This window comes from Lipotes vexillifer, unplaced genomic scaffold (genome assembly GCF_000442215.2).
Source record: "Lipotes vexillifer unplaced genomic scaffold, Lipotes_vexillifer_v1.1 scaffold408, whole genome shotgun sequence".
Taxonomy (NCBI): Eukaryota; Metazoa; Chordata; class Mammalia; order Artiodactyla; family Lipotidae; genus Lipotes; species Lipotes vexillifer.
Window position 1 is genome coordinate 4,448,865 of NW_006787469.1, and position 25,718 is coordinate 4,474,582.

Consider the following 25,718-nt stretch of genomic DNA (forward strand, 5'->3'; position numbering starts at 1 on the left):
TTATATACAAAAGACAATCACTTTTCTATAAACCAACAATGAACAAGGGACTTCCCTGGTGGTCCAGGGGCTAAGACTCTGTGCTTCCACTGCAGGGGGCAAAGGTTTGATCCCTGGTCAGGGAACTAAGATTCCACATGCTATGCGGTGCGGCGAAAACAAACAAACAAACCAGAAGTGGAACTTGAAATTAAAAACCATTTACATTAGTATCCCCCAAAATGAAATACTTAATGCATAAATCTAACAAAATACGTACAAGATCTGTATGAGGAAAACTATCAAACTCTGATGAATGAAATCAAAGAAATAAATATAGATAATCCATGTTTGTAAATTGGAAGATTCAAGGCTGTCACATGTCAGTTTTTCCCCAGCTGGCCTATAGATTCAATGCAATCCCAATTAATATCCCAGCAAGTTATTTTATGGATATTAACAAAATGGTTCTAAAGTTTACATAGACAGGCAAAAGACCCAGAATACCCAACACAATACTGAGGGAGAATAAAAGTGAGAGGACTGAGATTACCTGACTTCAAGATCTTCTATAAAGCTACACTAAGAAAGATGGTGTGGTACCAGCAAAAAATAAAATAGGTCAATGGAACAGAATAGATGACTTTGGTTATGGCAGTGACTTTTAAGATATATCAAAGATTCATGAAAGAAAGCATTGATAAGCTGGGCCTCATTAAAATTAAAAACATCTACTCTGAAAAATAAAATGTCAAGAGAATAAGACAAGTCACAGAGTAAGAGAAAATATTGTAAAAGATACCTGATAAAGGACTGATACCTATAATGTACAAAAACCTCTTTTTTCTTTATATGTGTCATATTTTTCATTAATAGGTTTCTTCTTTAGATAAAATATACAAAGAACTATTTAAAAATCAACAATAAGAAAATAAACAACCTGATTTAAAAATGTGCCAAGGACCTCAACAGACACTTCCCCAAGGAAGATATACAGATGGCAAATCAGCATATTAAAAGATGCTCCACGCCATAAGTCACCAGCGAAACGCAAGTTAAAAATACGAGATACCACTACACACCCAGTAGCATGGCCAATATCCAGAACACTGACACCAAGTGCTGGGGAGGACACGGAGCAACAGGAAACCTCATTCATTACTGATGGGAATGCAAAATGGTACAGCCACTTTGGAAGACAATTTGGCAGTTTCTTATAAAACTAAGCATACTCTTCCCATATGATCCAGCAATTGTACTCCTTGGTATTTACCCAAGGCAATCAAAAACATGTCCACACAAGGGCTTCCCTGGTGGCGCGGTGGTTGAGAGTCCACCTGCCGATGCAGGGGACACGGAATCGTGACCGGGTCTGGGAGGATCCCACATGCCGCGGAGCGGCTGGGTCTGTGAGCCATGGCCGCTGAGCCTGCGCGTCCGGAGCCTGTGCTCCGCAATGGGAGAGGCCACAACAGTGAGAGGCCCGCATACCGCAAAAAAAAAAAAAAAAAACATGTCCACACAAAAACCTGCACACAAATGTTTACAGCAGTCTTATTCATAATTGCTAAAACTTGGAAGAAACTAAGTTTGTTTATCTATTCAGTAGGCTCAATGGATACACAAACAGTGGTATATCCAGACAATGGAATATTACTCAGTATTGAAAAAAAAAAAGACATGAAAAAACCTTACGTGCATATTACTAAGTGAAAGGCTACATACTGTATGATTGCAACTATATGACATTCTGGTAAAGGTAAAACTATGGAGACAGTAAAAAGATCAGTGGTTGCCAGGATCTGTGTTTGGGAGAAGGGAGAGGTAAGGAGGGAAGACCAGGCAGAGAACAGAGGATTTTTAGGTCAGTGAAAAAAGTCTATATGATACTATAATGATGGATACATATCATTATATATTTGTCCAAATCCACAGAATGCACAACACCAAGAATGAACCCTACTGTAAACTATGCACTTTGGGTGATTATATGATGTATCAATGTAGGTTCGCCAGTTGTAACAAATGTACCACTCAGGTGGTACTTACCACTTTTTGGCCACATATTTAATTTACACACACATGCAAGTGTGCGTATGTGTTTATACATATAGCTTTACCTAATTCTTTTAATAGCAGCTTAATATTCCATTGAATGGATGACTTAATTTAACTAGTCTGATTTATATATATATAGGCTTTTCCCCACCTTTTGCTGTTACAAACAATATTGCATGAATTATCCTTATACATATTTATCTTTAATACACATGTCCAAGTGTATCTGTATCAGAAATTGCTAAAAGTAAAAATGCTGGATTAAAAAGTTTGTATGCTTCAATTCAAAAAGCAATTTAAATGGATATATCCAACTCGAACCACCTACTCGGTATTAGTAGTGTCTTAAACAGGAAAGAAAGTTTAATAAAAATAGTTAATGACTGAAGAGTTTATCTCATTCCTGGCCTTGTTTCCTGCAGTTTTGAATTTTACATTCATTAGCACTTTAATCACATGGTAGGAACATAAAGAGAAACAGAAGTATTTCAATTTTAATTATGTTGTAGGACTAAAGGACTGATGGGGGATGAAGTAAGATTTCTGGATTACTTTTTTTTTTTTTAAAGATCTTTATTTTTGGCTGCATTGGGTCTTCACTGCTGCATGCAGGCTTTCTCTAGTTGCGGCAAGCTTGTGCTACTCTTCTTTGCGGTGCGCAGGCTTCTCATTGTGGTGGCTTCTCCTGTTGCGGAGCATAGGCTCTAGGTGCTCGGGCTTCAGTAGTTGTGGCTCGTGGGCTCTAGGGCACAGGCTGGATTACTTTTGCATGATTATAACCTCTCCAATATTTTTAAAATTTTTATTGGAGTATAATTGACTTACAATGTGTGTTAGTTTCACATGTACAGCAAAGTGAATCAGTTATACATATACATATATCCACTCTTTTTTTTTAAAATGTATTTTTGACTCATTTTGGGTCTTTGTTGCTGTGCGCAGGCTCTCTCTAGTTGCGGCGAGCAGGGGCCACTCTTAATCGTGGTGTGTGGGCTTCTCACTGCGGTGGCCTCTCTTGTTACGGAGCATGGGCTCTGAGCGCGCAGGCTTCAGTAGTTGTGGCCTGTGGGCTCAGTAGTTGTGGCTCGCAAGCTCTAGAGCGCAGGCTTAGCTGCTCTGAGGCATGTGGGATCTTCCTGAACCAGGGCTCGAACCTGTGTTCCCTGCATTGGCAGGCGGATTCTTAACCACTGTGCCTCCAGGGAAGCCCCATATATCCACTCTTTTAAAAGATATATCTTTTCATGAAGAAAATACAAAGCTTTATTGAGCACTATAGCTGAGCTAAATAGAAGGATATATTACATATTCATGGAAAAGAAGGCTAAATTCTTCCCCAAACTAATATACAGATTCAGTGCAATTCAAATACAGACTGCAAATGGATTTTCAACAAACTTGATAAGCTAATTCTAATTTTTTTTTTTTGGCTGCACCCCATGGCATGTGGGATCCTAGTTCCCCAACCAGGGATTGAACCCACATCCCCTGCACTGGAAGGTGGAGTCTTAACCCCTGGATCACTGGGGAAGTCCCAAGCTAATTCTAAATTCTGTGGAAGAGTAAACAGCTCCCCCACCCACCAACAAAAAAGAGAAGAAGAAAAAAGTGGTAGATGCACTTGCTCTACAGATATTAAGACTTGCTATAGAGTTAAAACATCCTATAGTAAAGAAGACAAGTGGCACTGGTGCCAGAACAAACAAACCAACAGATAAGAGAGACCAGAAATAGAAACCTGATATATGACAGATATGGCACTGCCTATCAGTAGGGGGAAGGATCCAATAAGTGGTGCTGTTAGCAATCAGTAATCCATATGGAAAAAATAAAAGTGGAACAAAAATCAGTTTGTTTTATGAACAAAACCGCAAAACTTTTAGAATAAAATCAAGAGAAAAATCTTTCAGATAAGGGTGGGGAGGAGTTTTTAAAAACACCACCACGGAAAGAATGATAAATTCAATTGTATTAAATTTTGGAACATCTGTTCACCAAAACACCATAAAAAGAGTGAAACACCACCATAAACTAGGAGATACTGGCCAAAAATAAAATTCAAAAAGAAGTGTCACTGAAAATTTTATTACTCAATAACAAGTTATATAAGAGTATATGGTTAAAATTAGTTTGTAATGGAATATTCAGCATTATTTCTCTAACCTCTCAAATGCTCAAAATATCTCTCTTATACTCACAGAACACATGAATCCTATAGACTAATTTGCCCAAGAGCCTTTTTATAGCACATCAATATCAAAGGCCCATTTCTGTACACCCTAAAGAAACTCTTGCACAAGAATAGCTGAGGGGCAAGAAAGTTTGTACTAGCAGTATGTCTAATATCAAAAATATGGAAACAACTAAAATATCTACTGGCAGAAGAAAGAGAAGTGGTAGAATTACCAAGAAAAGCATAAGAATGCTAATAAGCAAACACAGTCCAAGGTAAAGGTCACCTCTAGGATGAATGCAAGGGAACAGGATTGGAGGTGCTCTTTTTTAAAAGTTGTTTGCTTTCTCAGGTATTCATTACATGTATTATTTTCTATGTATTAAATACATCATAAACCTTTGATTGTAAGACCATAATACACGTGGTCTTATTCATCTGCAGTGAAATGACCTCCAGGAACTTGAAAGTAAGTGAAATTGAGTAAAAAGACTATAATGGCCTCCAGGCCTATTAGATTTAACTAAAACCTGACTGAGAGCACTAGCAGTTTGAAAGAATGCACCTAATCCATCAAAAGGATTTAAGTAGCCCATGGAAGCATAGAAAATGAGCCAAAGACAAACACTGACAATACCTGTTTAAGCACTGCTAGAGGAAAAAACCTAAACTAGTGTTAGGTGACAATTCTCCATGGGTCTCATTTCTACAGATACAGTGAGTAGAGGTACTATCTGCCTTTGCTTCAGACTGTCTTTTCAAAGATGTGTGAATAGGGAAACCCTTGAAAGATACAGTATCTCTCCTTTGAAGTTAGGTTTGTTTAGTTAACGAGTATAACAAAGACACTGTGTCCCTCCCTGGCAAAACTCAGGCAGGATTATCGACCATTATAAAAGACTGGGGTTCCCCAAAACTCAGGGTTCCAATATTGGGATGCAAACCCACTGAGTGTGCAATATTCACCTGAGCAGCTTAGCACCACCCCCATGGGACTTGGGAAGCAAGGGGAACTGACACAAACACAAAGCTCATGCTACTCTATTGTGCTGTGAGTAACAGTCCTTTGTCTCTGACCTAGCGGTCTTATGTCTTCTGGCAGCATTCATATAACTTGCTAGCTAGGGTTAAATCTCACACTCTTCATATTTCTTGACAGCAACGAAGTAGTCTACTCCTTTTGGCAAGGCTATTCCTCTGATGTAGGATGCTTCCAAGGTGATGCTGTTAGCATTTATTCATCTATTCTTTCATTCAACAAATATTTACTGGGTGCTTACTCTATCTTAGGAACTTCTAGATTCCTGAACGTTATCAGTGAACAAACAAAAAAAGTACAAATAGGAGACAAATTATAATCAGGAAATAAGTGTTATTAAGAAAAATAAAATAGCATAAGGATACAGTGATGGAAGGGTTGGTATTTCATTTAGAGTGCTCAGGGAAGGCTTCACAGAAGAGGTGACCTGAAGTAAGGAGCAAGCTCCAGGAACATCTAGAGGAAGAGTGTTCCAGATAAAAGGAAGAGCAGATGCAAAGCCCTTGAGGCATAGATATTCTTAATATGCTTAAAACATAGGAGGTCGAGGTATTAAGGAGCTTGTGAGTGAGAAAGAATAGAAAATAAATCTGGAGAAGCCACGAACAAAATCATGCACAGCTCTGTAAAACCTCTGTATGTTGTTCTAAATAGGATTAGACTTTTTTATAAAGTTTTGAACACATTTGATTTGTATCTTTTTAAAGGATCACTTTGGTTACTGTGTGAACAAATTATTAGAGTGGATGGGAAGGATAAGAGTGGAAGTAGGGAAATTAGAAGACTATAGTAGTAAGAAATGATGACGGTCTGAGAAATATACTTTGAATGTAGTGCTTACAGGATTGCTGATTGACTGCTGATATCTACAGTATGAGATTGAGAGAGGAATGAGTCAGGATGGCTTCAAGTTTCTGCCCTGAGCAAATGTATAAGTGATATACCATTTACTTATATGGGAAACACTGGCATTAGACTTAATTAGAGTGGGGGAAGGGGGATAATCCTAACTGAAGTTCCAATTTTGGGAGGACCAGAGAGGTTGAATGAATACATGCTATTAGCCTGGTACTTGCCCAGGTCATTACGATAAGTCCCCACCAACGTACATAGCCTGAGAATATATGTTTCTTGCAACCTTAAGTAACCTAATTAATCAGAACTATTGGCAGGGAACCTTTCACAATCTGTGTCTAACTTGAATATTTCAAACTATATTTATTTATTTGCTGTGGTATGGCTGTATTGGGACTTGCTGGAAGAAAAATTCCCAGATGATCCAGAAGGCTTTTTATTTTCTCTTTACTCCCTGCCCCCATATTCAAGTTTTTAAGATAAAAATAACAATTACATTTTAGGTTTACCCAAGAATGCGAGGGCACACTGCTGAATTGATCAAGTCTGAATTTCATTAACCTTCTACCTCCTTTTTAATAAATCTGTAGTTCTACCTAAACTTTTCTTCAGTCTAGAAAAATGAAGTAATTCCTCTTTCAGTGTAATTCTTGTGTCCTTGATAGTCTCCTTTGGGTCTTTATCAATTATTCTCTCTGTCCCAAATCTTTAACTTCTCACTTTCTTTATCCCTTTAAATTTTAAACATATTTATTTCCTTGGCCCTCCACCTTTTAGCTCCACCTGCTCTCTAAAGGAAGGCCTCTGTAGTCAAACTTTTGAAAGGAGCTCAGGCAAAAAAAAAAAAAAAGTTGTTTCTTCTACTGTCATGAATACCTCCTAATCCCACTGAAACTATGCTAGGGGTATCAATTACCTTTACAGAGATGAATCCAGGATTCAATCCAGGTCCTTTATTGGACCATGTAATTGCAATACATTAATTAACTACTCTGTCACTTACCTTTTTAACTCTCCTTCTCAGGCTTCTGAGACATTATTGCCCTTTCCTAGTTCTCCTATCTGTGTGACTGCTCTTCTTCAACACCCTGTCTTTTAACATTTAGCGATCCTCAGTGTTCCAGCTTTGAATACTATTCTTCTTACAAAGTAATTCAAACTTCTCTCATAGTTTTAATTTCCATCATTAGATAACGACTCCCAACTTTAAGTTCAGTCCATATCTCTCCCTGAGCCTCACATTTAGAAACAATATTTGAAGAGACAATGGTGGAGAAATTTCTAAATCTGTTCAAAGATATCAGCCAGATTCAAAAAGCTCTAGAAACCCAATAAAAAAAACCTAGTACCTAGGCATAGCATAATAAAACAGCGAAAAGCCAAAGATAGACAGTATTTCTTAATAGCAATGATGGAAAAGTGTAGACAATGGTGTGACATCTTTTAAAGTGGTCTAAGAAAATAAATGATAACTTAGAATGTGACAGTCAGCAAAACATCCTTCAAATATGGAGGAAATAAAAGATGTTTCCAGAAAAACGACAACGAAGATTCACCAACAGCAATAAGCAGCCAATGATCCTACTTGGTAGTATGGTAATAAACAAGGGATTAAAGAACAGCCAAAAGCATAAGTAGACGGATAAACTGAAATCAATGTTGACTGTTTAAAATATAATTTTGGGAGGTTATAAATACATACACACAGAATAAATTTCATGACAACACAAAGGGTAAAGGAAGAAGAGATAAATGGCATTAAGGTATTGTAGGATCCATGCATTTTCCAGAAGTGGTTTAAAAAAAAATCAATTTAGGGTAGATTCTAAGGAGTTAACAATGTGTATTGTGACCTCTAGGATTACAATAAAAGCACTGAACTGTATTATTAATTATCTAATAAAAAAGAAAAATTAAGTAGTTAAATATACCTGAATAAGCCAAGTGGAGGAAACAATGAACAGAGAAAAATGGGGCAAACAGACAACAAGTAAGATGGTAGATTTATGCTATATCAATAATTGCGGTAAAAGTAAGTAGACAAAATACTCTAAAAGACAAAAACACCCTGAGAAAAAAACAAAACCCAACTGCATATGGTTTAAAAGAGGCATCTTATATATGACACATAAATGTTGAAAGTACAAGGATGGGAAAACACACGCTGTGTAAACGTTAGCCAAAAGAAAATATCAGACATAGTAGACTTTTAGGCAAAAAGTATTACCACAGATAAGGAAGGATATTTCATAATGACAAGACAGTCAATTCAACATAAAGGTATGACAATTATAAAATTACAAGCAATATATAATAGCCTCAAAATATATAAAGTAAATAACTGATGGGATTAAAACAAGATGATTCTACAAAGTTGGAGATTTTTAAACATACCTTGCTCAGTTACTGACAAGCAGATTTTTTTAAAGTTAATAAGGATAACAAACCTGACCTAATATATAGAAAGAACACTGCACACAACATCTAAGAATATGAAGTCTTTTCAAGTGCACATGGCACACGGGCCTTATGTTGAGTCATTAAATAAGTCTCAACAAATGTTAACGAATGAAATCGTTCAGAGTATATTCTTAGAATATCTGCAATAAAAAGAAAAGTAGAAAACCCCAAATGTTTAAAAATCAATCCATTTCTGAATAATAATGAAAATATGGCATATCATCATTTTGCCAATGACTAATGTCAGAAGCAGGGTAGTACACAGCAATTGACTGCACTATTCATTCAACTTCTAGTATGTTTGAAATTTTCCATAAAAAAGGAATAAAAACCAAAATCCTGTAAAAAGCCTTTCTAAAAAGAATTAGAAAATCAGCATAGTCCTGTATCTGTTAAAGAAATCCATCTGTAGCTCAAAATCATCTGATAAAGAAAATTCTGGGCTCAGACGGCTTCCCCAGGAAATTCTACCAAACATTTAACAACAAATTTTAAACTTTTCCACAAACTGCAAAAAAGAAACACTGCCCAGTTTGTTTCATGGAGTTAGCATACCTTGATTACAACACCTGCCCGGGATTTTATGGGAAAAGAAAATTATATGCCAATCTCTTTCATGAACACAGACATAAGAATCCTAGATAAAATATTATTAAACCCAATTTTATGTGTGCATATGTTTATAGGTGTATGTATAATGAGTATTATATGGAAACCAAGATGGGTTTATTCCAAGACTGCAAGGTTGCAAACCAATTATTACATTTTACCAATCAACAGAATCAACAAGGAAAAAAATTAGAATCATCTCAATTACTGCAGAAGCATGTCATAAAAAACTTAGTAATGTGGGAATAATAGATGGATACCTTAATCTGTTAAAAGGATCTATGAAAACATACAGCAAATATCATAATGATGAATGCAATGAATATAGAAAGCTTTCCCGAGATAAGGAACAAAATAAGAAAGTCAATCCCCCCTGCACTAGAAGTCCTAGCCAGTGTGACAAGAAACAGACATTTAAAAAATTTACAGATTTTAAGTAGAGTTAATAAATTAATTTAATAATGTCTCTGGATATAAGATCAATTTACAAAATATACTTATAATAATTAATACCTAAATAAACTTACAAAAATTAAATACCTAAGAATAAATCTAACAAAAGATAAATGAATGAATTTACCATTTCATGGATTAGAAGATTCAGTATTATCAAGATGTTAACTTCCTCCAAATTAATTTATGAATGCAATACAATGTCAATCAAAATTCTAGGAGTTTTGTGGAAATTGATAAGCTGACTCTAAAATTTACATAGGTCAAGAACAACAAGCTCTTAAAGGACAAAGCTGGGGGACATAACTCCCAGATCCCAGAAATATTATATAACTACTGTTATTTTAAAAGTGTGGTACAAGTATAAAAATAGACAAATAGGCTAAGGGAACAGAACAGAGAATAGAAATAGATCCACACACATACAGTCACATGACAAAGCTGAAAATGCAATGCACTTGTTTCAGAAAGCATAGTGTTTTACTATATGGTGCTGGATCACTGGCTACCCAGATTTGGGGGTTGCGGTGCAGGGAGGGAACCCTTGACCTCCTAACCTTATACCACTTACAAAAATCAAACATGAAAGAAAAAATAATAAAGTTTCTGAAAGACAACATAAAATATCTTCATGGCTTGGTGAGGATACTCAAAGATTTCTTATACATGACACAAAAAGCACTAACCACAGAGGGAACAATCACTATTCTATTAAAATTAAGAACTCTTATTCAGCAAAAGACATTATTAAGAGAGTGAAAAGACAGACCACCAGAGAGAAGATATCTGCAATATATATATCCAACAAAGGACTTATTTCCAAAATAAACAAAAAGAAAATGCCTATAAATCAATAAGAAAAAGACAACTCAATATTAGATGTGCAAAATACTTGAATAGGTACTTTACAAAACAGAATTTCTAAATGGTCAATAAGCATATAAAAAAAGGTGCTCAACAGCAGTAGTAATCAGGAAAGTATAAACTAAAATCACAATAAAATACTATTTTACTTCCACTAAGTGACTAAATTGGGAAAGAAAGGGAGGAGGGGGGAAAGGGGGGGCATCATACCAAGTATTCAGGAAAATTCCCATGACTAGTGGGAATGTAAACCTGGTACACCACTTTGGATTTTTTTGTTTGTAAGTAAAAGTGACACTCCATAAAAATGCACTGTGTTTAACCTGTGGTTTCTTGTGTCTTCTGGCACATGAATGTGTACCCAGGTTTGTGAAGCAACAAACAAGATTTAAGTCCAAGGTGGTTTGCAGGACATAAAACCCCGAGAGTCTGGCTCTTGTTCTCTTTGCCTCTCTTTTTCACCCTCCATGTTGTTTTCCCCCTAGATCATGCATACCTCTGCTCATACTGTTCCCTGCTATGGACTAAATGTTTGTGCCACCCCTGCCCCCCCCAAATTATATGAAACCCAACCCCCCAATGTGATGCTATTTGGACGTGGGGCCTTCAGGAGGTAATTAGGTCATGAAGGGTGTGGTCCTGGTATGATGGGATTAGTGCCCTTTATAAGAGACACCAGAGAGCTTGCTCACTTGGGCGTTCTCTGGCACTGAGACAAAGCGGCTGTCTGTAATCCAAGAAGAGAGCCCTCACTAGGAATCAACTGTGCTGGCACCCTAACCTTGGGACTCCCAAGCCTTCAGAACTGTGAGGAAAAAAACCTGTTATTTAATCCACCCAGTTTATGGTATTTTGTTATGGCAGACTATGCTGACTAAAATTCCCTCTGCTTAAAACATTCATCCCCTCGTTCCTCCTGTGTTCCCTCCCCAATTTTCATCACCAGCCCCACGCTCTTCAATTAGTTAACAATTTTTCTCATCCTTGAAAAGTTCAGGTGTATCTTAAGAAAAAACACAAACTCTCATCTTCCACAATGACTTCAATACCCCTATCCTGTACTCCCATATCACTATGAGCACGTATCTATTACGCCATCATAAACTCTTTTAGAACAGAAACTATGGTTTATATTCCTTTGTATCCCTCTACTGGATAATGAAAATGTAACTAACACCATTTCCCCTTTATCATCAAAAAATTTACAGTCAAATTTATGACTCAATTATTACACCTGTATAGGACATTATGACATATATGTATTGTCTCATTCCGGATTTGACTCATTATAAATCTTATTCTCCTGGGTTTCTGTTGTTCTCTGACTGGTAAAGGGCAGATGGTCCTAATGTTCTCATCTAACACATCCGATTTCTATAAATATGAATAATATATTGAAAAATATTTATTTTCTCACCTGATTGGCTTGGCTTTGCAGGTAGACTCTTCTGGCATTCAGATCTTCAAAGGGAGAAGGTCTTGAGCTTCTGTAAGGCTCACTGGTTATAACTGTCTCTTGCTGGAAGAGATGATCTTTCACTAGAGAACTGGAAGTATCCTCTTCAGCTGCCTAATGGGAACAATCCCCAACTCATTAGTTACCAGAATGTAAAAAACAACAACAAAATAAGATACCTTCACTCTAACAAGAATTTAGCAAATCAGTAAGTATGTACCACCACCATCAGTGTGTATGGCAATTCCCCAAACTCAAATGTGCGTTAGGAAGTCATGTGAAAATAAAATAATATGAATAAAAAAAAAAATCAACTTTATAAGCAAAATGGACTTTCTTAAAAAAAATAACATAGGAAGAATTAGAAGGCTATCCATGCCAAGTGAGAAAGATATCTAATTACAATAAAGCTGTTAATTATAACTAAAAGTGATATATGTACACAGAAAGTGAAGAAATTATGAGGAAAAAATACAAATCAATAAAACTGTTACTCTGCAAGTTTTTTTTAAAGAATTTTTTTCTTTTTACACAGTACCAAGGATTGTACTGTGTGATACGAGGGATGGAAGAAGGAAGACAGTAGTCCACGTAATTTTAAAAGTAATTGAATGAGTGAATTAATTAATTAGCCTGAACTTGCTGATTATTTAGAAGGATTCAAACCATATACAAGACTCAGTGAAGGAGATATGCTCTATCAATGATAGTCACTAACAAAATCCTTTTGGAATTTCATAAACAATATTTCTGTGAAATAAATGTTGAATAAGTGAAACTTAGCACATTACAAAACAGAAAGTCCTGAAAAGGTTTTGTTTCTTTTTTCTTTTTTTAAGACATGAGGTAACTCTTTGCTATTATTTTTCCCGTTAGTACATAATTATTTGGGAAGAAAAAGTGACAGCCAAGTAAAATGACAGAAATACCTTTACTGGCTCATTCTAAAGTAATTTAGAGAAATCATTATAGGGCTAATAATTTTAAAGGTAGAAACACAAGATTTTTATAAAAATAAAAAAACATTAAAATTTGGTATTACTTCTAGTATTAAGCAATAAAGTTCATAAAAGTTATGGCTAAGATATTATAAATTTATAAATGCATGTTCTGGTCCTTGCTCTGAAACAAAGAAGCTTTGTGACATTTAATTTTTCTGGAACTCAGGTTTTTCAATTAAATAATTATAATACCTATACACTGTTTTATGACATGGATTGTCATAAGGATTTAGTGAGATGATAATATATGTGAAAATGCTCTGAAAACTAAAAGCTGTTATTTTATCAAGAAGCAATTAAACTTTAAAAAATGTATCTGAGAGTCTACTGTCACTTAAAACTACATATGTCAAACCCAGTTAATTGCTATTTTTAGCTAATTTTCCTAACTGTGTTATGACAGTTAATGCTAAGTTATTGGAAAGGAGGTGGCTAAATAATGGTATTCAGCAAACATTCTTTCAAAATTAATGATCAAAATTGGGAAGAGTAAAAAAGAATTCAGGAAATATATTTATTTGTTCCAGGGAGTTTTCAAAATAAATGACCCAAGTAACTGTCAAAAATCATAAGAAAACTGAATAGAAGAAAACAACAATAACAACAAAAAGGTTTAGAGAAAGGGCCTAGGTTGGAACCTTGTCTTATCCAACTTGGGTATGAAATTTAAGCAATTAACTTCTCTAAATCACAGCTCCTTTTTATTATAAACTGGGTATAATATTTGTATTAAAAATCTCAGGGTTAGTTGAGATACTCAAGAGATTAAAAACTATAAACAAGCATAAACTGTAATAGTAGTGATCATAAAGTAATTATGCTTTTAATGGTGACAACTACTTTGATCAGATTGTCTTTACTGTATTCTAATCTGGGAAGTCATTTAAGAATTCTGAAATATTATATTCTGAAATATAATAAAGCTTACTTAAAAATTTGTATCTGAATAAATACAAAATGTTTACATGACCCAGTGTTTTACTGTACTGACTTAGGTTAATTCTACTTACATTAAACAGTAATAAATTTCATTTTGATTAAAAATAAATACATTATTTTTTAAAGGGAAATATCAAAAGTATTATTTCATTATTAAACAAATAAAATGTGCATAGTATTTGGGTAATAAATGATTTAGTTCAACTTAAAAATGCTTACCAAAATACGTGGAATTAACCTATTAATTAGAAATACTGGGACTTCCCTGGTGGCACAGTGGATAAGACTCTGCGCTCCCAATGCAAAGGGTCCGGGTTCAATCTAGATCCTACATGCATGCCGCAACTAAGAGTTCCCATGCCACAAAGAAGGAGCCCATGAGCTGCAACTAAGACCTGGTGCCATCAAATAAATAAATAAATATTTTTTTAAAAAAAATGTTTCATACTACACAGTGAATTTATAACTATACACCTAAATGTGTCTCAGTTAATAACTAAAACATCTTTCAGGTGTCTGATATGGTAAAAATAAACACACCAACCCTCACTGTTTGAAAATGTAGAGTCTAAAATCTACAATAAGGGACATATTACCCATGAATTGTGAGAAACTAACATTTTTAGAGAATCCTAAACAGGAAATTAGCATTTTCCTACTACCTAACTATGTCTCTTTCAGCAAGTTTAAATTTAGGTGTATATTAAGTTGACAAAGTATTAAAAAAAGTGGTGATAAGGAAAATGCTCCTTCTCATTCCCTGCTTATTCTATACACAGGAGGAAAATCCGGACCAACCATTTCTGAAAAGCAATTTTAGTAAAATGTAACAAAAGCTTTTAAAACATTCACACATTTTGACCACTTATTCAATCTAGTAAAGAAAAAAATGTACTAAATAGAAAGAGCTTTAGGCACAAAATATTTTTCTCAGATTTTTTTTAATACTAAAAATGAAGAAATAACCTTAATGTCCCAAATTAAGGGAATGGTTATGTAAATTATGGTATGCCCACTTAATGGAATGAGTGGTCATTTGAAATTAGGTTTATGAATAATAACTACTTTGTGGAGAATTGTTTAATGTTAAAAAATCAGTATATAAAATTTTATTTATAGTATTATAAACATAAAAAGATGAAAGGTTAAAAGGATATAAAATGAATGTTAATATTATTCCTTGATGGTATGATTATGGATGATTTTCCAATTTTTCTAGAGCTTATTTACTTTTATAAGGGCGATTTCTTTTAAAATCTAGGTATATACTTTCTCCCCTTCTTTTGATATAGAGTCATAATATTTAAAAATACAATACAATCATATTCTATCAAAATAGTCAAGTAATTCAACTGACTAATGAACCAGTCACTTGCTTTTTAGCATAAGTAGATTCCTCCCTCCACCCCCTGCCACTCTGTATTTGAGATAATAAACTGAGACATTGTTCAACCCTTGCCCTAAACCCTTCTGGATTCATGCAGAATCTCTCTTTTGGTCAGTAACATAAAATAATTTTCTAAACAAGCTAATCTTCTGAGTGTCTTTCAAATCCATTTTCTCTTCTCCATATCCACTTACCTACTTTCTTAATGCAAGCTCTCATTATCCTCTTTTGCCTCTCTTATTTTAGTAGGTTTCTAAGTGATCTCCTTGTTTCCAGTCTTGTGAAAGGCTAGGCATGCAAATCTGTTGGTTTTTCTACTCAGAACCCTTCTAAGGTATCCAATTATCAAAGCTCTATTGGGGAACCCTGTACACACTGGAGAACAGAGGGCCGAGAATCATTATTGTCTGAGGAACGCTTTCAAGATACATAATTTACACAATCCATAGAAATGGGCTCTCTCACCCCAGAAGCACTGAGGTACAAGACAAAGTCCAATTTTATTTCACAGGAAAAAGAAATAGACAATAAATACATGAAAAGAAGATGATGGACTTCAATTAAAGACTTAAAAGTGTGATGCCAATTTTTTATACGAACTAGAAAAGATGGAAAATATAATACTACTCAACACTGGCAAGGGTACGGAGAAATAGGATATTTTGCACTGTTGGTGGGAGTGCATTTCTTCTTTGAGAAAGTGATCGTATATACAGATACATACACACACAAATAATCATCGTAGTACTCTTTTTAACAAAAAAAGAAAAGGAGAAAACATCCTATGGCTGTATCAGCACAGGACTGGTTAAAAAATTATGGTATACATATATGATAGAATTCTAAAAGCCATTTAAAATATCTGTATGCAGTACTCACAAGACATTGCTAAATGAAAAAAAGCTAGGGACAGAACTGTCAGTATGACATGATCCTGTCTGTCAAATTGATAGGATGGATGAATAGGTATTTTAAAATTGTATCAGTTTAAGGAAGGATATATACGAAATCACTGATATTTCCCTTAGGAAATATTTTATATAAAGGAATATAGACATAATAATATAAAGGTAATAAAGTAAATATGTATATACTTATCACCCAACTTAAGAGAAATAACCAAGACAACAAATATTATATTATCAAGACAACAAATAACAGCATCCCTCACCTCTACCACTTGGATAGGTAAATATTATCTTTAAGTAGTTGTTTATTTTACAATTTCTTACTGTTCTTTACAGTTTTACCACATAAGTATTATTCCTAAACAGTATTTAGTTCTAGATTCTTCTGAATTTTATTTGACTGATATCATACTATTTGGGACATTTTGGAACTTGCTTTTTTTGCTCATTTTTTTCCATGAAACTTATTCATGTTGATATATGTAGCAATAGCTCACTCATTTTCACTTCTTTGGAGTGATGATAGCTAACACCTATTAAGCATTTTCTACGTAGCAGACATTGTCTCAAGTACTTTACATGGGTTAACTCATTTAATCCTCACAACAACCCTTCGAGCTAGTTAGAATTATTATCCCTCTATTCCACAGGAAGAAACTAAAGCTCAAAGACATTATGTAACTTGCCTAAGATAAAACAATTTTTTGCTATTTCAAACATTCTTCTACAGGCCTCATGATACATATATACAAGAATTTTTCTGGTACATATCCAGGGGTGGAAATGCTAGATTATAAGATACACGTATGCTCTGATTTATAAAATAAAAATTATTTTCCAAGGTGGTTTTAACAATTCACATATCCACAAGCAATGTTCTACATTCTCACGAAGACTAGGCATTATCACAACTTTCCCTCTTATTTATGGATATGCTATTTAATTTCTATGATAATGGACTAGTCTTACTAAAAATTACATAGTGTTTTCTTTTCATGAACAAGAAATTTTGAGAATGAACAAAAGAACCAACAAATGAATGCATAGGTTTGTTACTTTACCATGGCTCCTACTCTACTGTTTCATCATCTCTTTTTGCTTCAGATGTACTGTTTCTCTCCAGTACTGTCTAACATTTCACACTTCTGATTCTTTGTACATGTCATTTCCTCTGCCCACAAAGACTATCTTCAGTTTTTCCACTAGAAAAACTCCTTTTCAGAGTTTGGGATTAACATATACACACTACTATATATAAAACAGATAATCAACAAGGACCTACTATATAGCACAGGGAACTCTACTCAATATTCTGTAATAACCTATATGGGAAAAGAATCTGAAAAAGAATGAATGTATGTATATGTATAATAGAATCACTTTGCTGTACACCTGAAACTAACACAATGTAAATCAACCATACTCCAATATAAAATAAAAATTTAAAAAAAGGAACACCTTAACATCAGCCATAAACTCCTCAAAAAGTCTGTTAATCCACTCCAAAGTTACTCCCTCCTCTGAACTTCCTCAAAAATACTTATATCTATCACCCTATATTCTAAGTGTTCTTTTATTTGTATTTTTCCCATGAGCCAGTAATGACAGACTTTCCCTCTGTTTTATTCCTAGAGCTTAGAATTATACCTGACACATAGTAAGTACCCTATAAATAATCAGTGATATGCAAATAACCACAAGTCAGATCACATTATATTAATACAGACCCTTGGGAGTAAATTTGGCAATAGAAAAAAATGTAGAAAAAGAACTCCTTAAAAAATGAAAAGTCTTCACCCACGAAAGAAATTATTTTAATAACTGTTAAAAGTTCAAATTACACAAAAAAATTCTTCACACACACACCCCCGTATGGAATAGTACCTATTATTATTTGACACATATCTTTCTAGACTTCTTAATACATATATATATATGTTTATAGTCTATGTATAATTTGATTCCATTTATATATTTAGGTCTATCCATGTAGTGCTTTCCTTTACCACAAAACATACCATAAACCTCTCCCTGTGTCAGTATATAAATATGTACCCTGTGCTTTAAAATGGTTGCAAAGAAGTTCAATATTTGTATATGTTATATATTCTGTAGGCAAAACTCGAATTAGGGGCATTTAAATAGCTTCCAATTTTTTGGTCATATACATTTCAATGCACCTCCTTATAAATACATCTTGGTGCATTGGTAGTATTATTTCCTTAGGATTAATTCCCATTAATACTAGAGAGTATAAGCTACCTCTAGCAAACTTATGTGCCCTTTGAAAACCTCTCAAGAAAGACTATTTCCTCACATCTCTACCCACACTGGGCCTTATCATTTAACTATCTCTGCCAAACTCATATAAGAAAAAAAATTTAATTGTTACTTTATAAAAAAGATTATTTGTACCATTTCCATTATTAAAATTAATAGTAGCCAAAACATTTTTTAAAACTTGATCAGACTGAGTAAAAAGTATTCTGGCTTAGTCAAACTTGAAAGTTTTTTACTGGATTACAACTCTTTAAAGGTAACAATTACTATGGGAAAAGGGGTGTAATCTCAAGTTAGGTGGTGGAAAATGCCAAAAAATCTTCCACAAGAGCAGAAAATCTAATGTATGATACGCACAAAGGATGTACATACATTTGCATGAGCTCCAGCTTTTAAAAAGTTGTCTATAGCTGTAATATACATCCACATTCAATGCTTTTAGTACTGTGCTGGCATTGGCTCATCTGTATTACCTAAAAAGTAAACCATGCCAATATTTCACATACAGTGGAAATCCATTCCACTCTCAGAGGCTGGTATAATAATTATTCTTCTATGGTTGCTCAGAGATTGTTTAGCTTTTTATTTCTCCAAGACTATTACAGCAATTTTGTGTGTAGAGGCAAAAGGATGCAGTATAAAGTAATAAAATAATTCTAGCTGTAGTTCTCTTTCAGAACATAAGTCTAGATGACAGCTGTAGGGAAAATTCTCAGGCAGAGAAAACAGCATTGTTCTGTAAACTTTTTTAAATGTATGATTCCCAATAAACAATATAGTGTGAAAAAAACTGATATCACAGTCTATCAGTTGCTCCAAACTTTCATTCTTGTAGTTGTATTATCACGAATCACAGGTTTGAATGTGTGACTGGGTCATATTCAACAAGAGAAGTTTTAAATAATTATATTATTAGTTTACTTTAGCATGATGAAAAAATTTTAGATGTTCTTTGATAAAGAAATCTTATATTTTAGCATTGCATATGTTAAAAATGCTATCAAAGCTATTCTTTTGGTATTTAAAACTATACAGTCAAATTATGCAAACTTAGAAAGCACACAAAAGGAAAAAAATTACTAACAATTCTACAAGCCCAACAAAATCACTATTTACACTTTGGTGTAGCACCCAGTAGCAATGCATTTTATATTTGACCACCAATGTCTCCTACTCTGTTTGCTAGATTTCTTTAGTTACTTTTTATTAGTTTAAGAATAAAATAAACCTTGAATTTTAAATTTTGCATGTCTAAAAATACTAATAGCATATATAGTATTTTGTTTAGGCAACCTGAAGACAGTAATCAGTGATGAAATAATATGGAAGGCATACGAGAAAAGTACCAACATATAATGTCCAGCAAAAACAAAAAGAAAAACAAGTCCTCCACCATATTAATCAACAGAAACTACACTTTAAATGAAAAGTTAGTTTGGCTTAAATGTGGTATTAGGTTTTCAGGGATTGTTTACTGTCTATAAATTTGATTTTTAGTTAATAGGCAGGCAATAGTTGCATAGTTCCTGCTAACTATATAAATCTTTAGACAATCCTTTAATTGGTAAATCTATTTCTAGGATTTTATCCTAGGGTCACATTCAGAAGTACCAACAAAAATTAATGTACAAGACTGTGGAAAATAAAGTAAATTATGTTCAACGAAACATGAATGGTTAAATAAACTGTAGTATAGTTACAAAATATAATGGTAAAATTCAAAGACTCTGAAATCAGACTGTGTGGGTTCAAATTTTATGATTTGTACTACTTAAATTCCAACCACCACTATCACTACCATTACCAATACAAACAAAAATCCTATCAAAAACACAATCAAAATGGAGAAGAGACTGATTCTGATGGTACTTTTAAAAAGAAGTATGTATTTGAATATAACATGCAAGAACAAAGGAAAACTTAAGCAGAAGAACCCAAAATCTTAATAGCAATTACCACTAGGTAGGGATAAATGATTCCTGATTTCTTCTTTATAATTTTCTAACTAACCAAATATTCTACATGAAGATTAGTTTAAGAGTCAAGGAAAAATTAAATAGTGACAAAATATTAAGCAAAAAGATTACATATAGTTTTTTTACTCCCTCATTGGATAATTAAACTCAATCTAAAATATATAAAGGTTACAGGAACTTAACTATAAGGTAGGATGGTGAGAGATCACGGTAACATAAAATCCATTTTGCTAGCTAAATAAAGTTCTATCCATTAACTTAGTTTTCAGATATAGAGCCTTATTAAAATGTTACTACCTCTGAAAATGAGTACATGAACAATTCATATCCCCCTTGACTAAAGCAAATGACTTTGAACAATAAATGTAAATCACAATCCTTTTAATCATTTGGCTCAAAAATGACCTTACGTAATTCTAAAACAGAGTAAGTTAGTCAAGTATTTCTCAGTGGTGAAGAGAAAATATGATACCTTTTCACTTCAGATCAATTAGGTGTCACCTTTCTTCTGCCCCAAAGCATGGAATCTGAGATCTTTTCCTCTTATAATCACAAACCAATCGTGAGGTGAGTTTTATGGGTTTTGTTAGCAATCAAGCCTATCTGAACAATAAGAACTGTTACAACTAACAATTCTGGTTGGAAAAACACTAAAAATAATCTTAAAGCAAATGTAAGCTAACATTAAAACAAAACAAAAAACCCCACCTAACCAGCTCATTAAAATAGTTAAATAAAGAAACCAAATGAAAAGAACATTCATACCTTACTGCTGCTTGGGTTTTTTTTAATAACTCCTTAATTTTGAAGAGTTTTCTTCAAAAAACCTTTCCTACCAACTATGTATATGGTCAAAACTGTACTAAACATCAGGGATAAAAGATGAGCAAGATATGATTTTAAATCCAAATAATGATGTTATGAAAACTTTCAAAGACAGGTATGAAATAGAAAGGTAAATACCTTTCTGGTGATTTATGATACCGATAAAGATACTGAATTGCTGAAAGCTGAAAGTTGTGTACCAGCAAATAACCAAATGTTTACCATAGTTATTGGAACAGAACAGGTGCTCAAATATTTACTGAATGAATGAATAAGTACTCAAAATGGAGAGGATTTCCACTCTGATATTTAAAGTCTTAAAGACATTTATAATCTAACTAACAGTCATTACTTCCTTGGGGTTAAAATAATTAGAGAATGGGTTATTCTTTTAAAGCCATTTTAGTTGTCTTTGCAAATAATCACTAATAAAGTAAACCTGACATAACCACTATCATAAACTACAGTCAACTTGCACTCAAAATAATTTCAAAATGTTTATGTATGTCAAGCCCATAGGTGGATTACAAAACAATAATGTACTTTGTTCCTAATAAAGTGGTTAACTGAATTAGAATACTTTATAACCTCCAATACATTCCAAAATAAGAATGATGTATGTGAAAACTTTAGCATATCATGAAATAAATGGTACTAAAGTAAACTTAAGAGTTTTCTTTGGCAGTTTAATTCTGCAAGTTGATTCTTTTTTAAAAAATTTCACATTTTGCTAGCATCTCAGTATCCCCCAGCCCCTTTTGGTATAATTAAGGTTAATATATTATACATACATAATCGGGCTCAGAATTTTTTAAACTAATAAGAACTGTGTTTTTTTCTACCTGAACATACTTTTATTTTAGTTGTAAAGGGGCTATAAAACCAAGATGTAATACAACCTTCTACTGAAAAATGGAATTTAACCTAAGCTAGATGTATCATCTAAAAAAGTTGAGAATGGGAACAAGATAAAATGAACATGACTATAAATGTTAGCTTTCTTTCTACTCATCTTCCTTTTCTGCTTATGTATTGGTTAGCTGTTGGTGCATAACAAATTACCACAAAACTGCAGCTTCAAAGAACATTTACTATCTCAGAGTTTCTTTGAGTAAGAAATTTGGGAGCAACTTAGCTGAATGGTGTTCCTTAAGTACAGTTCCTCTCATTGTGAGGACCCATGAACTAAACAGACAAATTATCTGCCGCACACACAACCAAAATACAATGGTAGGAAAGGCAGAGGATAACTGTTATAAAAATTCTGGTTCAGAATAAGGGAAAATGGAGTCACTGATCCAAAGTAATTCTGTAATCAAGGTGGGAACACTTTAGAAGTTCCTTGAATATGGGAATAATTCTCCATAGCTCTTGGCTTTGCCCTTTGAGATTTTGGTTCTATTTCTGAGTTATCTTTCCGTTTTATGAAAGGAAGTCCATGTTTACATGTAAAATGTTTTTCAACCTGCTTCTTGCCAGTAAAATTCTGGGGATCCAAGGGGCCGCTCCTCAGACTGGTAATATTTCTACCAATTAACTCTTTTGAAAACTTTGTGGGTCTCTTGGGAATCTTACTGGGATTCACTCTGTTAGACAAAAAGCACAGTCACAATTCTGAGACAAACTCTTCTCTACTTTAAATTTCTGCTGAGGACACCCTTAATCTGCTTTAAGCCCTCTTACTTTGATTGAAAGGTTCTCTGAGGTTCACATTACATCTTTCTGAGGTTTTAACAAAGGATTTTATAGTCACACCACTGGCTTCATCTTTAGACAAACCTATTCTGAGAGTGCCCAGGATATGATCCTCGCCTGGAAGCCATTTCCTAATTTTAGCATAGTCTGACATATTGAGAGGATGAGAATTTTCCAAACCAGCAAGTCCTGGTTCTTTTTGTTTGCTTGGGAGCCCTTCCTGAGCCTATTTCTCCCATCCACTGCTTCACCATAACCAGAAGTAGTACATTTTCTACTTCACTTATTACTACAGGTGACAGTGTTGCTAAACTTTCTGCTACTATATAACAGTGATTTCCTTTCTTTCAGCTTCCAATATGGTGTTCTTCATTTTCATTTAAGACCTCATCAGCAGTCTCCTCAAAGGCTTAACTTTAAGCTTCTATCTACTGTCCCCAAGTTCAAATTATATGCCACATTTTGAAGTATTTGTTATGGCAGCACCACATCATGGGTAGCAAAATCTCTATTAGTAACCAATTACCCCAAACCTAGAGGCTTAAAATGACATTTGTTATTTTACAGTTTCTGTAGGTCATGAATTCAGGAACAGCTTAACGAGGTGGTTCCAGCTCACAGTCCCTAGGGAAGTTACAGTTAAAGCATCAACCATGACTGCAGTCATCTGATGGCTCATTTGGGGGTGAATGACCTGCATCCAAGATGGCTCATTAACATGTTTATTGTCACAAAACCAGTTCCTCACCACAAGCACATCTCCATAGAGTTGCTTGAGTGTCCCCATGACATGGCAGTTGGCATCCTCCAGTACAGGGGATCTAAGAGAGCCAGAAAGAAGCTGCAATATCTTTTATGGCCTACCTTTGGAAGTCATACTCTTGTCATTTCTACCATATGCTCCTTACTAAGAAACAACCCAGTAAGTATAGTGCCCACTCAAGGGGAGAAGAATAAGATTCCACCAAAAGGAATATAATTTAAGAATCTATTTTTAAAACACCACAGTAAGTAAAAACCAAGAACTAAAACTTGATATAAAAATTGCTCTTAGTGAAATTACACTTACATGGAAGCCTATTTTAGAGTCTCTAGTGACAATGCACATTTTCTATTTTATTATGAAAATAAGAACCAAGCAAGTGCTTTAGTGTATAATGAAGCTAAAATATAAATAACTCTTTTAGGTGTGTGTGTGTACGTGTGGGAGTGTGTGTTGTAACCTGCTGGACTGGGGGCAGTAGAGAGACCTTACTATGAAGCAGAGATCCCAAGGAGCTAACAACAGATTAACTACTCCTGTTGCTTTGGTTACACAATAATTCTCTTTACTAGCCATTGATGGCAATATGCACAAAGTCTTGCAAACAATTAAGTCCTGTAAAAGTTTTTCCTCTATACAGTGCTATATATAGAAATGAAGTAAAACCAAAGCAGAATGTTAAAAAATTCTTTTTAAAGTTGAATTTTAACCAAATTTACTCTCTTCACAGGGAGCAATTCAGAAAATGTTTCCCCATTTCCAGCTCCATATTCTCACTGATACCAGAACAGAACTTTAGAAAACACTTAACTATAAAAAGTATACTTATTTTGCATTTTATTATTTCTTATACCTAATTAACTGAAACTCAGTTTTTAAAATAATAATTAACCATCAATAAAATAAACAGATTCATATATTAAAACACAGGGCTTCCCTGGTGGCGCAGTGGTTGAGAGTCTGCCTGCCGATGCAGGGAACACGGGTTCGTGCCCCAGTCCGGGAAGATCCCACATGCTGCAGAGCGGCTGGGCCCGTGAGCCATGGCCGCTAAGCCTGCGTGTCCGGAGCCTGTGCTCCGCAACGGGAGAGGCCACAACAGTGAGAGGCCCGCGTACCGCAAAAAAAAAAACACAAATAAGAACTCTTAAATGTACAATAAGGATAATGGGTTAGGATGCATCCATTGAAAACAAATTAGATAGACACAAAAAACATTAAAAATTGTAAACTTGAAAAAATATTTAAGGTCACAAAATATCATTATGTATTTAAGTGAAGGAAAAAAAGCTACAGAATAATGATATAATAACACACGTGTACCCATTTATTTGCCCAGAAAAAAACTCAGAGGCTATATTTAAAAATACGTATGGGACTTCCCTGGTGGTCCAGTGGCTAAGACTCTGTGCTCCCAATGCAGGTTCGATCCTTGGTCAGGGAACTAGATCCCACATGCTGAAACTAAGACTTTGCATGCCGCAACTAAAGATCCCACATGCCCCAACTAAAGATCCTGCATGCAGCAACGAAGATCCTACACGCGGCAACAAAGATCTTGCGTGCCACAGCTAAGACCTGGAGCAGCCAAATAAATAAATAAATAAATATTTTTAAGAATATGTATGGGGGGGCGGTGGAAAGATGGCGGAGGAGTAAGACGCGGAGATCATCTTCCTCCCCACAAATACACCAGAAATACATCTACATGTGGAAAAACTCCTACAGAACACCTACTGAATGCTGGCAGAAGACCTCAGACCTCCCAAAAAGGCAAGAATCTCCCCACGTATCTGGGTAGGGCAAAAGAAAAAATTAATTAAAAACAGAGACAATAGAATAGGGACGGCACCTGCACCAGTGGGAGGGAGCTGTGAAGGAGGAAAGGTCTCCACACACTAGGAAGCCCCTTCGCGGGCAGAGATTGCGGGAGGCGGAGCGGGGAGCTTCGGAGCCGCGGAGGAGAGCGCAGCAACAGGGGTGCGGAGGGCAAAGCGG

The 25,718-nt window shown here is 34.6% G+C and overlaps 1 protein-coding gene across 1 annotated transcript in view; it reads right to left on the reverse strand.

The window, feature by feature from the left end:
* SPRED1 (sprouty related EVH1 domain containing 1) overlaps positions 1–25,718 on the reverse strand; it is a 125,312-nt gene that overhangs the window by 16,361 nt on the left and 83,233 nt on the right. The window contains exon 5 of the mRNA XM_007460195.1: positions 11,908–12,060. Within this exon, the coding sequence (XP_007460257.1) occupies positions 11,908–12,060 (153 nt within the window). The remainder of the gene's footprint in view (positions 1–11,907; positions 12,061–25,718) is intronic.